General features: G+C 43.6%; 1 protein-coding gene across 1 annotated transcript in view; it reads left to right on the top strand.

Annotated features, from left to right (window-relative positions):
• CAD (carbamoyl-phosphate synthetase 2, aspartate transcarbamylase, and dihydroorotase) overlaps window positions 1–14,466 on the top strand; it is a gene marked incomplete in the record, with an annotated part of 2,299,829 nt that overhangs the window by 2,178,524 nt on the left and 106,839 nt on the right. The window contains 1 exon segment of the mRNA XM_044075466.1: window positions 5,561–5,716. Within this exon segment, the coding sequence (XP_043931401.1) occupies window positions 5,561–5,716 (156 nt within the window).

Here is a 14,466-nt window from a genome sequence, read left to right as displayed (position 1 = left end):
AGCAGAGGCCCAAAAGCAAGTACTTTCTCTTCTCAGTATCAAGGCTATTCAACCTGTCCCAGCAGAACAAAGGGGACAAGGCTTTTATTCCAGACTATTTTGGTACACAGAAAAGAAAACTCCTGGCGTCCTATCTGGATCTGTCTGTTCTCAACACCTTTCTGGTGGTTCCAAAATGCTAACTCTCCAACAGCTGCTTCCTATACTAGCCAAGGACTCCTGGTTAGCAACCCTAGACTTGAAGCTTATCTGCACATTCCCATAAGGGAATCTTGCAGGAAATACCTACGCTTCAGAGCAGGGTCTGTGCACTATCAGTTCTCTGCACTTCCCTTTGACTTATCTACTGCACCCAGGATGTTCAAAAAGTGCCTAGCTCCAGCCATTGCATATTGCAGGCAGAGAAGAATTCAAATTTACCCATACTTGGATGATTGCCAGATTTAGGCTGACAGTAATTGCTAATACAGCACCTAGCATTTGTAAAGAGACTTCTAACTTCACTGGGGTACACCATCAACGAAAATAAATCACACCTGGTACCCAGCCAACAGATTGTATTCCTGGGAGCAAACTTGAACACAACTTCCCAGATGGCATTCCTCACTCCAGAGAAACAAAATTTATTTGACAAACTACTTCAATCTACTGGCCACCAAAACCTGACTATCTGCAAGAAAATCCTGCAAGCCCTGGGGTTCATGGCCTCTTGCAGTCTACTAATTACATAAGCAAGACTGCATATGAGGAGACTTCAATGGTACCTAAAAAGTCTCTGGTGTCAACATTCTCAGGACCTGGAAACAATGATTCCTATCATTCCTTGTCTGAGGACAGAGTTCCTTTTGTGGGCAGAGGCCTGCAACCACAACAAGGGACTCCCTTTCACTCTTCCCCCTGCCTCCCAAACCCTAACAACGGACGCATCAGACTATGCATGGGGGGCTCACATGGCAGGGCAGTGCATTCAGGGCAAATGGAGCCCAAAGCAAATGCACCTGCATATCAATCAAAAAGAAATGTTAGCTGTACAGAATGCGCCGACAGCCTTCAAAGGCCTTATTTGTCCAGGACAACTATTGGTAAAGACAGACAACACCACAGTTATGTGGTACATAAACAGGCGGGGGGAACCCATTCCTACCCACTCTGCAGATTAGCCATGGCTCTGTGGAACACAGCCTTGAGCAGCAAGTGCACATGCAAGCTCAATTCCTGCCAGGCAAACTAAATTCACTGGCAGATGACTTAAGCAGAAATCTCATGGACCCACACGAGTGGAAACTGGAACCCAAAATATTCAAGCTGTTAAGGAGAACAGGTGGGGGGCAGCAGAGGTGGACCTTTTTGCTTCCCCTCAGAACTATCAGTTGAGCAAACATTGTACCAAAACTCCCCACAGCCAAGCTTGGAAAGTGCATGCCCTGTCCTTTACCTGGGAAAGCCTCTCAATCTTTGCCTTTCCCCCTCTGCCCCTCCTCTCAAAGGTTCTACTAAGGATCAAACAGAACAAGCCAAGGACAATCCTGATTGCATCAGACTGGCCACGCCAACACTGTTACCCTCTTTTGCGCAGTCTGACAGTACTGCCACCATGGCACCTGCCTCGGACTCCTTCCTTGCTGTCCCAGTAGGCGGGCCAGATTCTGCACCCTCCGTTACAGACCCTGAACCTGGCAGCCTGGTTATCCCCTGAACTCATCACCAGCAACCCTCAGTAAGCAGGTACTGCATGTCATTTTTGAGGCAAGGAGACCTAGTACTAGAAAATCCTATTCGGAAAAGTGGAAAAGATACTGTTCCTGGAGCCACTCAGGGAAGGGACATGACTTGTGCCCAGTTTACCTCATATACTAGATTACTTAACAGAAATTTTCCTCACAAGGGCCTATCCTTCTCTTCAATTGAGTCATGCCTCTGCCATTTCAGCTCATTATAATACTGAGCCACCCATCTTCTCTCATCCTTTGGTAAAACAGTTCTGAGAGGAGCCAAAAATTTAAGACCCCCCCCCCCCCAGGAGAGCTCCCACTCCAGCCTGGGACCATAACTTTGTATTAGAAAAGCTCATGCTTCCGCCCTTTGAACCTGCTGCTACAGCAGAGTTAAAGTTCTTCTCATGGAAAACAGCTTTACTTCTAGCCATCACTTCAGCAAGAGGAGTGTCTGAATTGCAGGCGCTTATGGCAGTGGGACCCTTCATTATCTTCCATGCGGACAGGGTTTCCCTCTGGACTAACCCATCTTATATGCCCAAGGTGGTGTCTAATGTGGCTTTAAACCAGTCAATTCATTTGCCAATTTTTTTCCCTAATCCTCAGAATAAAGGGGAAAGGATCCTGCACTCCCTGGATGTGCACAGGCAGCTTAGGTTCTATCTGGACAGGACTAAACCTCTTAGAAAATCTGGCCAGCTGTTAGCTTTGCTGCAAGGGCAGAGGCCAAGGCCATTTCAAAGCAAACCATTTCTAAATGGATAGCACACTGCATCCATTTCTGCTACAAACACCATGGGGAACCTACCCCACAGAGGATCAGAACACATTCCACTAGGGCTACATCTACCTCTACAGCAATTCTCAGGGGAGTCCCCACCAGGGACATACTGGAGCTCTGTACACACTTTCACCAAGCATTACCACTTACCTATATTTTCTAAATCCAGTGCTGGATTTGCCACAGCAGTCTTATAGGGCCTGATTGCCAGTCCTAATGCTTCTTAACTACCGCCACTCTTCCTTAGCTTTGGGAATCAACCCAAATATAATGACTGCAACAGTGAAACACAAAGAACATAGTACAGTTGTGTACACTTACCATAAATGTAGATGTTCGATTGTATTTACTGTTGCAGTCCTGGTTACCCTCCCTACAGCCCCCTGACTTCTGTTTTCTTCTACCTATCCTTTTTATTTGGCGTATCTTATATCATATGTATTTGCTTTTTACTGGGGTGGGGTTCCATACCATGTAATTGCTTCCTATTTTGACGGAACCTGACATCCGGGCAAGAAAAACTGATGTAATGGCGTCGGCTGCATGTTTTTATAACCCTGACGACCTGACGTCATGGAATAAGGGACAGCAACCGACGCAGGACCCTAAACTTTGTTAATCAGGCCGACTGAGGGCAACCTGTCAGCAGATTACCCAAACTGTAACAGTGAATACACTCGAACATCTACATTTATGGTAAGTGTACACAACTGTACTTTCCCTAATCAACCACAGTGATGCTGTTGCCAGTGCACAGGTTTTTGGTTTTGCACTTAAATTGTTCCATTTTAGGATATTGCCAAAAGGGATGTATAAAATTCTCCTGTTTATTCAGTATTACGTCTTCAACAGTTGGGTGTAACACTGCTAAATTTTAGTGTGTATTGAACTATAAAAACACTCGGGCTTTCCAACCAAAAAAATCTAAATTTCCTAGCTTCTGGCATGGCTGGGGGCTTAGATAACTTTTGCAATCTGCATATATAATTGTAGAAATTTACTGTTCTGTCAAATAATTATGAACTTTTATCTTTCTGCACACTTCCTTTACCTATGATTCCCTTTTTACCAGAATGTTCTTGCCTATTTTTATCTACCCAAAAATCAATTTTGGCTATTCGTATTTGCATTTGCAACTTAAAAACCTTAAACTTATCCATCTGTTATGCAGTTTTCTATTTTCCCAGTAGCTTACAGTGCTTTGCTTGGATTGTTCCCAAATTATTTTTTATCCCATAATTAACTAATCCCAATATATTAATGCCCTGTAGACGTTCATAATTTTGGAAGTTTGTTCTTTCCAGCTCCCATTCATGTAATAATTCTGTTGGAGCCAAGTCGTTCAGTTTAGTGTGTTTACCTCTTTCAGCGAGTTTGTCAAGTTTATTAACTCCTCTGCCAATGCCCATGCCCCATCTGCTTTTTTTCCTACTCAGCATTTTCTCCCATCGTAGTAAAATATACATCTCTCTTCCCTCCAGATTGTTGTACTGGGATGGCTTTTTATCAAGAGTGGTGGTTTGGATCTAGTATCCCCTGTAACATTTTAAGCCTTTGCAATATGTCTTATGGTCAGGGTCTCCCAACCCTTGTATTTCTGTTGGCAAAGTTATAATGTTCTGTGACATTAAGGTTTTTGCTGTGATTGTATATATTCTGTAGCGCATTTTCTTTTCATTGTTACTCTTAAGTATGCACTACTGATTTGTAACGTGATTTATGTTTATGCAATGTATTTGTGTAGGTTCATCACAGTATTGCAGGATTTGAGTTGTCTTGGTGTACTTTAAAGAAAGTTTTTGTTTAATCCTATGCCTCTGTACTGCACATATCATATATTACTTTTATTGTTTGTATTAATGCATGATATTGTATAATTTCTATCTAAAGCTTTCCTTCCCAAGCCTCCATGGATTTTTTTCCTACTCAACTTAAAAGCTAAGCAGAACATTTCCAGAGTCATTCTCATTCCTCTTTTGGCCTTGACAAGTGTCTCCCCCTTGGCTTTGGCCTCATCAGCTACAGTAGCCGCTAATGCCTGTAGTCTGAGAACCCTATTGTCTTATCTGTCTTTTGTACCTCACCTGGTCCTTCACTCCTACATGGTTACACCACTTCAAATGATGGCCAGGAGTTCTATAGATCATCCTCTGGACACTCGTATCTTCAGAGTTTTCCTTGAGACCCAGCACAAAAAAAAACATAAAAGCATATGGACATGTTTTTACATTTGGGCTTGAAAAGCTGAAGTTTTATGCATAACAGTCTTCTGTAGATATATCTTTGAGATGAGATCATCGAAAAATGTTTTCTGTAAGTATTTCAGATTACCTGTGGATGCAGTTTCAAAAGTTGGTAAAATTAGTTTTTCAAGCATAAAGTACAAGTTCTTTGGGGTTACAGGTGTCTTGAGAGGGAAGCATTATGTAGAATATTCCCATAAGGAGGGCTTTGCAGAGCTTTATCCGTGGTGGAAAAAGTCAGCGACAGCAAGATGAACTTTAATATATAAGTAACTTGAGGCTTGTGTCAGTAATTTAGAAAGGTAATCAAAATAACCAGCATAGGGACTGAAAATGGATGATCTTTGCATGGTTACTACCCTGTCTCCACCTTTGTCTTGCTCTTTCCTTCTGTCTTGTGTTTGTGGATTTTTTTGTATGTTTGCCAAATGTGTAATTTACAGTTGTGTTTCACTGATTTTTGGGGTGTGTTCATTCTGTCCTTGGAAAGTAAGCTGGATAGCCTGGGGCTAGATGTGCTTTCCTTGACTGGAGTAACATCATGGTGTTTGCCAGTCAGTAGCTAGTGTGCCTCATGAGTGGGAGTTAGAGAACTTTGTGCATAGTGCCACTTTGGGACTACAGTGAGTAAATCCATTTAACAGCTGACAGGATGAAAGCACTTTTCCCTCTTTATGTTCTAATAGAAGTGATTAAATTGTTTTTTTCTGTGTATCTGATATATTTTTCTATTTTAACACATTTTCTAACATTTCAAAGTGTATTGAACTTTCATATAAAGATGCTAAATAGACTTTAATTCTTTTTTTGCCTTTAAATAGATAACAATGGTTGGAGATCTCAAGCATGGACGGACAGTTCACTCTTTAGCTTGTCTTTTGACGCAGTACAGGGTTAATCTGAGATACGTTACTCCCAAAAACTTGAGGATGCCTCCAGGTATCATACATTTTGTAGCATCAAAGGGCATTAAACAGGTAAGGATATATCCATCAGCAGCAGTTTACAGTATGCAGAAGTACAGATACTTCTAACCAAAAAGGTGGGGTATTACTTGGCAAAGTTTATTAACTTAATGGCATAAAAAGAGCAGCAACCTGGAAGTATTTAGAAGCCTTGGTATTTAAGCTTCATGTTTTAGTTAAGTTTGACATTATTATAACCGTTGTTTGTTCTGCAAAACCAAGTCAACTTTTGAACTGTGTGTTCTTTTAACTTTCATACCACTGCTGAATTATGTGAAAACCCTGTGGTGGCACAACCAAGTAAGGATGAGAGTACCCAGCAGGGAGTAAGGATGAGAGTACCCAGCAGGGAGTAAGGATGAGAGTACCCAGCAGGGAGCAAGGATGAGAGTACCCAGCAGGGAGCAAGGATGAGAGTACCCAGCAGGGAGCAAGGATGAGAGTACCCAGCAGGGAGCAAGGATGAGAGTCCCAGGCAAGGAGTAAGGATGAGAGTACCAAGCAAAAGAGTAAGGTTGAGAGTAAATATTGTGTTGAGGAAAACGTAATCTTGGAAAAAGATAACTGATTAGCCTTGGAAGTGGGAAGTGACCACTGATAAGTGTGTGCGCACAGGCTTTTGTACCTGCACACTTCTTATAGAGTGAAGTGGGGTGATCCAAACCAGACCCCTTTGGCAGCCATCTCCTAAGCCACTGGCCAAGTAAGTTAGGATCAACTGGAAGCAAGAGTGAGAGACAAAATGATTTTAAGTGATCCCACAAAAAATGCAAACAACTTTATTTAGTAATTCAAGGCAGCCTTATAAAAAAAATAATATCCAGTGGGTAGAGGACTGGCAGAGACTTTTTTAAGCTGTATTTGGAAGCATAGAAAGTCTGTGGAGCATTGTTTTTTGGTTTACTGGAAATGCATGGTATCAGAAAAGTTACAGATGAGACAGATACTGAAGAATTTCTGTGCCTCATCTCTTTTATAAGCTACTGTAACATAGGGTGTCTGCATAGGATAGCATGTTAAATACTGATTTAATGAAGAGATGAAAAAAGTAACTGGGAAGAAAGTGGAAGTGGATCTTATAGGACACTAGAGAGATTAAGCACAGACCTCTAGATAAGCTGCTTTCTTGGGTGCTAAGGATTTGAGAATGGCGATTGATGCTATACTAGCAGGCCTTTAGAACAGAAGCACACTGGTGGAAGAATTATTTTGCAAATGATCACTAACATGAATTATTCAGAAGGCTTCTGGTCAGCTTCATCTGTAACCTCTTCTAGAGCAGTCGTGCATAATTGTTCTTTTGCCAAGAGAAAGTGCCCTAGTGAAGAGTTTGCAACAGTCTCTGTATGGGTCCATCTCTTTTCTTTTTAGTCAGAGCCATAGTTTGTGTCGGATGACCATCAGTAAAGGAGAGCGAGTTAGTCCGCAACTTTCATTCTTTTCTCTCCAGTTGGTAGTATTTTACTGAAATGCTATTTAAGTCGTTTTATCTGGTCTGTAGCTTGCCGTACGAGTTATCACTCGTGTCCATTGGTGACATCATTGACAGTCATTTGAGAGTTTGCAGTTGAGTTTACTGTGTCTTTCCCATTTTAATTCTGCATGTCATGTTCTTGGTGATTATTCATAGCTCCTGAACCTTTCTGTTCTTTTCCGCTATTTATACAAAATTTAGTCATAACTTTCCTCATGAAAAACTTCTGAGGCTCATTGCTAAAACACCATCTTACAAATCTTTTGTGTTCTATCAAATAATGAGACGGAGCACTTATAACATTGGCTCTCTGGCTGCCTTACATACCAGTAATTCTGCCCCGCCACCCTTAGACAGAGAATGGCAGGGTTGAAATTTGCCCAGGATGGCATCTGTGGGATGATCCCTCATACAGATTTTGTCTTGTTTGTTTGTGCACTGCCAAAAGGCTAGAAAGATGGACAGGGAGAAGGCACACCTTATAGGAAAATTTGTCCATGAGACAGCCATTTGGTCCCCTTATCACGTTCTTGCACTTAGCTAGCAAGGGTTAGCAGCCATCCTGCATTTGATGGGATTACAGCGGGCTAGGGAGAGATGCATCTTTCACCTTCCTCTTTAAGGTGTGTGTAGCACATATGGGTGGCAATAGTTCAGTGGTTGATTGGCAGTCACATGCCTGTAACCACCCATATCCCGCAGAGCAGTCCCTTGAGTCACACGGCTTTGGATCAGTGGTAGTACTTGACATCGTGACCTCTGTTACCTAGTCCTCTCTTTATTCTGGGGTCATCATGGCTTGATGGCACAGGTTGGTTGGACCACCTGCTCCTTCCACTCTAGGCTTCATGGCTGTTTGACATCTTATGAGACCTGTTTTCGTGAATAAGGAATTATTCCTTTAAGGAAATGGACTTATGCCTGGGCATGGTGATTTTGAGTGGCAACCCTCATCACTTGGCACCCACCCATCATGCAGTGGCTGCTGTGTGCACCATTCATTCACACACACACACCAGTCTGGGGATGGGTTGTTGTGAGATTTCACTCATTCTGTGTTTTTTGAGGAAACCGAGAGTCCAGAAGCTGTTTTCTTAGAGATGAAATTGAGACCTCTCCTTTCAAAGGCTGAGAACCAGATAACCCGATTTAGCAAAGCCGTGAGGCTGACAGAATTCACTATGGACTGGCATAAGGCTGTCATTCTTGTTGTGACTGGTCCAGTTATTACTTTTCAAGGGAGCCTTAGAGGTTGTCCTTCAGTTAGGATAAACCCAAGCATTTGTAGTCTTGTTTCTTAATTGTGAAGGTGATTAAAGGCTTCCTTCCAGTCCTAATCCTTGAATGTGGTGACTTCATTGAGCATATCTGTCTACTATATTGGGATGCCTATTCTGTTACAGAGAGCCTGTATGGTGTCCCTGTATACCTAGATGTAGTGAACATCTTTTGGCAGTTAGTACTATGAGGTGCACTCATGAGGTTCCTTCTTTTCAGGTTAGATGGGCAGCAGTTTGATATTCCCTGAAAACTCCTCTGCACCCACAGTGCTTACAATGTTACCAGTGACCTTGCAGTTGTAGTGCCATTTTTATTTTCGCCTTACTGGACAACAAGCTGCTAGTGGCCTTCTCAAGGGAGTTTGAATGGGAACTCGCGTGGATGGAGTCCCCCCTCAGACTCTTGGGGCATATGGCTTCTACAAACACTATGTTGCCACTGGCAAGACTCCACATGAATAAACGTCAGTGGTACCCGAGGTCCACAAGGACCCAAGACTCGCACCGTTTGGACCATTCCATTCCCTTCCTACCATGCCTAAGAAAGAGATCATTTGGAGGGTGGATAAGGTCTGTCTGAACCCAGGACTTCCCTTTCAGTCCCTAACTCCAGTCCACAAAATGTACGCAGATGCTCCAGACCTGGGTTGTGGAACTGCTGTGGGCAGCTTGAAGTGCAATGCACATGGACAGGCCTCCTCAAGAGGGAGCACGTCAACATCAGAGAGATGAGGGCTCTCATCCTTGCACTGCGGGCCTTCAAAGATATTCTGAAGCAAGGACAATTGAATTTGTTCACGGCACGGACAGTACTATTGTTCTTTGGTATGTGAACAAACGGGGGAAACAAGATCACATTTGCTATGCAGACTTGCACTCCAGGCATGGGAATTGGTGGTCCAGCATGGAGTAGTTCTGCAGGCTTTGTATCCCATTAACTCAGAACACTCGGGCAGACATCTTGAGCATGTACATGTCGCAACCCACAAATGGATGCTACACAGAGATGCGTTTATGGGTATAATCCATAGGTGTGGTACGCCATAAATAGATCTGTTTGCCTCCCCTCTGAACAGACAACTTCCACAGTTTTGTGCTTGGGCACCCAACCCCCTAGAGAGTGTGACTGATGTCTTCTCTTTCTCATGGAAGGAGATGTTTCTGTATGCATTCCTCCCCTTCCCACTCTTCCAAAAACTCCTAATGAAAATTCAGCAGGACAAACCAAAAATCTTGTTGATGACTCTCTTTTGGCCAAGACAGCACTGGTTCCCCCCTTCTGCATTTAGCCAGGGGCAATCATCGCAAGTTACCTCACAGAGTGGACTAGTCACACAGGACAAAGGATCCCTAATCCATCCCCACTTGGAATCTCTGAGCCTGACCCTGTGGATAATAGTTTTGATCCCTTTCAGATACCTTTACTCTTGAGGACATGCTAAATATCCTGCAGTAGGCCGGGAAACCCAATACTAGGAGATTCTGTCTGTTCAAATGGAAAAAGTTCTCCATTTGGTGTTTCAAAAGACAGCTAGACCCATTTCAAGGAGAGGTCCCCTTGGCAATGTCTTATCTGTGTGAATTGTTGCAGGCAGGGTTGGCATATTCCTCTGTTAAGGCTCACTTTGCTGTTATTTCTGCTTGTATGCCTCTTGACCCTCCACTTGCTTCTTGGCTTCAAATGAAGTTATTTCTGAAAGGAGTTCTACACCTCAAGCTCCCCAGGAGGACCAGTTCCACTGCTCTGGAACCTGAACCATGTGTTAGAGAAGCTCACTGTTGCCCCATTTGAGCCAGCAGCTACAGCCTCTCTAAAGTACTGCATTTGGAAAACTGTGCTTTTGGTGCCCTGACATCAGCCAGGAGAGTGTCAGAGCTCCAGGCCCTTATGGTCACCCCACCCTTTATAGTCTTCCACAGGGATAGGGTAACCCTAAAGACTAACCCGTCTTTTATGACTAAGGTGGTCCTATGAGTTGTCCCTGAACCAATGTATACGCCTCCCCACCTTTTTTCCACAACCCCAGAACGACAGTGAGAGAGTTCTGTATTCCTTGATGTCCAGACAACTAAGATTATACCCAGTTAAGAACAAAATCCCTTAAGAGATCAGAGCAACTGTTTGTCTCCTTTCAACCCAGGACTCTGGGAGAAGCTGTGACAAAGCAGACTGTTTTTACCTGGCTCTCCAACGCCATCTCCTTTTAATATACCTACCATGGCAAACACCATAAAAGCCCATATCATTAGGGCCATGGCCGCCTCTGGAGCATTTTCCAAGGGGCTGGACACTGCTTCTGTTCTAGTAGCAGCTACCTGGAATCTGTCCCTTTCTTCACCAAACACTACAAACTGGACCACATCTCCAGATCCAGAGCAGGTTTTGCTAGGGCAATCCTGCATAGAATGTTTGGAAAATAGTTTCAAACCACAGTCTTCTTCCCTCTAAGCTGTGGCACTCACCCAAAGGTTGTGAATACTGCAACGTGAGAATAAGAAGGACAGAGTAGTTGTATAAAATCTTACCATAACCTTTGATGTCCTTCTTTTCCATGTTGCAGTATTCTATCCCACCCTCTTACCCCCTGGAAAAGAAAGAAAATAAAAAAAGCTTTGCTGGATGGTTCAGGACTTGGACTGGCATCCGACTAGGGCATTCAGTTCTGAGAAAAGGTACATGCAGACGTCACTTCTATGGCCCATGCACCCTACAGCCAACGTCAGATGTATACTGGCCGGATGTTCAGGTCACTAGGCGGAGGCTAACCCAAAGGTTATGAGTATTGCAACATGGAAGAGAAGGACATGTATGGTTATGGTAAGATTTTAGACAAGTATTCTGTCTTTTCCTTGTTTGAGTTCACCAGGAATAGAGGAGGTTCATGTGGACAAGGGCGATTTCTGCATTATGCCATCACTTTGTCTGATTCAACATTACATCAGAAACTGAGAAGAAAGAACAAGATGAGTGCTCATCAAGACCACCCTCACCCCTCTGACCTAGAAAATTGTGACTTCATGCCAGCAGGGCTGTAGCAGTACAGGAGACCCTTCTGGTTCAAGCCAGGGAGGTTCCTTACTGTTTGAATTAATTGGCTTCACCCAAGGGCCTGGCACTTACTGCAGCCTCTGATTCTAGTAGATCTCCCAGGTGTGGCAGGTTTACTCTTCCAAGTGGAAGTGTGTCCCCACTTGGGTGAAGTTGTATTCATTACCACTCCGGTCACTCAGTTTGTACACAACTCTGAGCTGTGTCAAACACTGCTATGGCTTGGGACTGTAGTTATTACAAGGGCATGTACTGTGTGTTTCATCTAGTTCTATCATTTGTGACCTTATGGGAGGATAGGATTGTAGTACAGCATGGCCAAGTAAAGACACACCCATAGAGAGGTGGTGGTTATCTCCGTCCACCTTTTAAAAATGCATTCCTCTCCAAGGATCTGAATTGTATCTGCAGTTGCTCATCCTCTCTTCTTAACTGCTGATTCAGCAATGTTCAAGTTCATATTTTGGAAGAGTTTTTTTAATGGTTACTACTACTTTCTCGTTGGATCTTAAGGCTGCAGCCCATTGTGAAGAGAAACATATCTGATCTTTCACAGAGACTGGGTAATCTGGTAAGAAGCGCTACATTTTTATGAAAATGGAAGACTACATGTCAGAGGCATTAGGACTGCATAGCACTCGTACTGCAGGCTGCTTGCTCCCTCATCTGATTCGATCATGCTTCTGTTCTTGTTGATCTCTAGTTCTTCACTGCCACATAAACATTTCAGACATGAAGGCCGCCTCAGGCTGTGTTGCTGAATGTTTTTGCTACTTTTTTGTCAGTCTGATCATCATCTTTGTATTTTGCTGGTGACTGCCTCTATCAATATATTACAGGTAGCCCTAGTTTTCTGTGCTTAATTGTACTTTTTGTAGGTGTTTCATTGTAGCCCTTCCCCCTCTTGATGTGCAGGGTTGTTCCTTTCTGCGCACTGTAGACCATGTTCAGTTGGTGCAGTAAGTTATTCTGCCCAGGGATGGGCATACTAGTCGTGCTTGTTTAGCAGAGGTGTACAAGGCTATCTTTTCTTCCATATACACAGTATTTAATTAGGTTATATGAAAACAACTAGGAAGAAGCCAGAGTCAGGAGAGGCAGTCAACTTTCAAAGTTTACTGTCGACATCAAGCTATTCCCAGGCCTAGTGTGTGACATGACTTAAGGCAGTCCAGAAGAAAGTCTCATGGCCGTAAGGAACCTTCAGTGCCAGCTGCAAAGCAAATAGTCCCAGCCTTAGCCTCTCACTTTTTCACAGGACAAGACATGGATAATTTTCTTGGTAGTCATCAAGACACCTGGACCTTGTGCACTGGAATAAAAAACACTCTATTCCCATGTCTTATGTTCTCCCACACATTGAGTGTTAAAGGCCCAATAGTATGTGGCCAGTTGTCCCATTTCCATAACAAGGGGCTTCTGCAGAGTTTATATCCTTGTTTCTATGCCTGTCTCCTGCACCACTGTCCTAGACGTGCCTCCATCATCCCCATTCTGCAGTTTCCAGTGCAGAAGCTGGCGCAGCATCACACGTGTCTGGTCAAGTTGGTACATGTGCCACCACAGAAGCTTTTGACCTTTACTACCTAACCAAACACTGACACCTTCCACAATACTCCACCCATCAACCATAGCCCATGTTGTACTGTTCCTGTCTGATTCTGGCACTGGCAGACCAGTTTGCCTTTGATCTGCTCCACTCGGCACCATTGTTGTCTTTGCTTATTAATGTGCAGCCAGAGCACCTGGTGCAGACATCAGTAGAGAGCTTCTGCCACTTTTACAGACCCCCAGCAGTCACAGCTACAACTTGTAGACATAGTGATACTACAGAGATTAAGCCGCAGACCCTAAAAGTGTACTGCAACCCTTCATGCCACAGGAAACCACAAAATAAATATCCCAAAAGACCTATAAACCCAGCAGAAAATAAGACATATAGACTGCTATATGGAGTTTCCTGGTAGAGTTGGATGAAGAGGAGGGTGCTGCATCCCCAGGGCCCCTCTGCATGAGAAAGGACGTTGGTCTTCAGACCTCATCTTTTCACTGCAGAAGAGGGTTTTCCAGGCATATAGGTATACTTTGCAGTCCTGCTAAGTGATCCCAACCTTGGTAGACATTTTAATGAGTGTTATCAAGTTGGCTTGGGACAAGCTCACATATGCTCGATCCAGTGCCAGGAAAATAACTGGAGGTTTTGCTTGCCCAGGTTTTAGGTGTTTTTGTCTGTGACCCTTAAACTTGATCTATCGTAGCATCTCTAAAGAGGGCTGAAATTTCCTCCTAGAGCCCTGCTGTCCTGCCGGTGGACAAAGAAACAGAACAGTGGCCATACTCAGGAAGCATATGTTCATGTGTCCTATCCTGTCATACAGGATGCTAAACTACCTAAGTGACATGATGTATTTCTAGAAAGATATTTCACTTGAAATGCTGTACATGGTGAAGGAGCAGCCAGATGGGTCTCTGAATGAAAAGCTAAGGCCCCAGGTCACAGTCTACATGAATGTCTCAAACCCCATGGTCCATGTCATATAATAACATGGCTGATGGCTCAGCCAGAGCTATGGGGGGCAGGTATTACACTGACACAACTAGCTCAGGCTAATTGAATTTCAGGAGGACACGAATGCATCCATTTTGGACTTCGTTTGCAGGTCTTTTTTATGATGACAGCAGTAATGACCTCAAGGAAATGATTGAGTAGGGCAAAACCATCGGAGCACCATTCCAGCCTTTACAATGCAGAAGTGCCACCACCAAATGTAGTTCAGACATTGGCCACAGCCTTTTGAATGAAAAATACATTAGAAGGAGCTTACAGGCACCTTTCAAAGCAGTCACCTACTCGGTTGTTTCCAGCATTCATTGGGAATTTTTGGAAGCAGTACTCATGATGCATTTCCTAATTGCTCATCTATGAAGGTGGTCTGGTGCAGACTCATCCCATTGACAG

This window comes from Protopterus annectens, chromosome 6.part1, assembly GCF_019279795.1.
Source record: "Protopterus annectens isolate FY-2018-M chromosome 6.part1, PAN1.0, whole genome shotgun sequence".
NCBI lineage: Eukaryota > Metazoa > Chordata > Ceratodontiformes > Protopteridae > Protopterus > Protopterus annectens.
The sequence above is the reverse complement of the archived record's forward strand: the minus strand, read 5'-3'. Positions and strand labels throughout refer to the sequence as shown.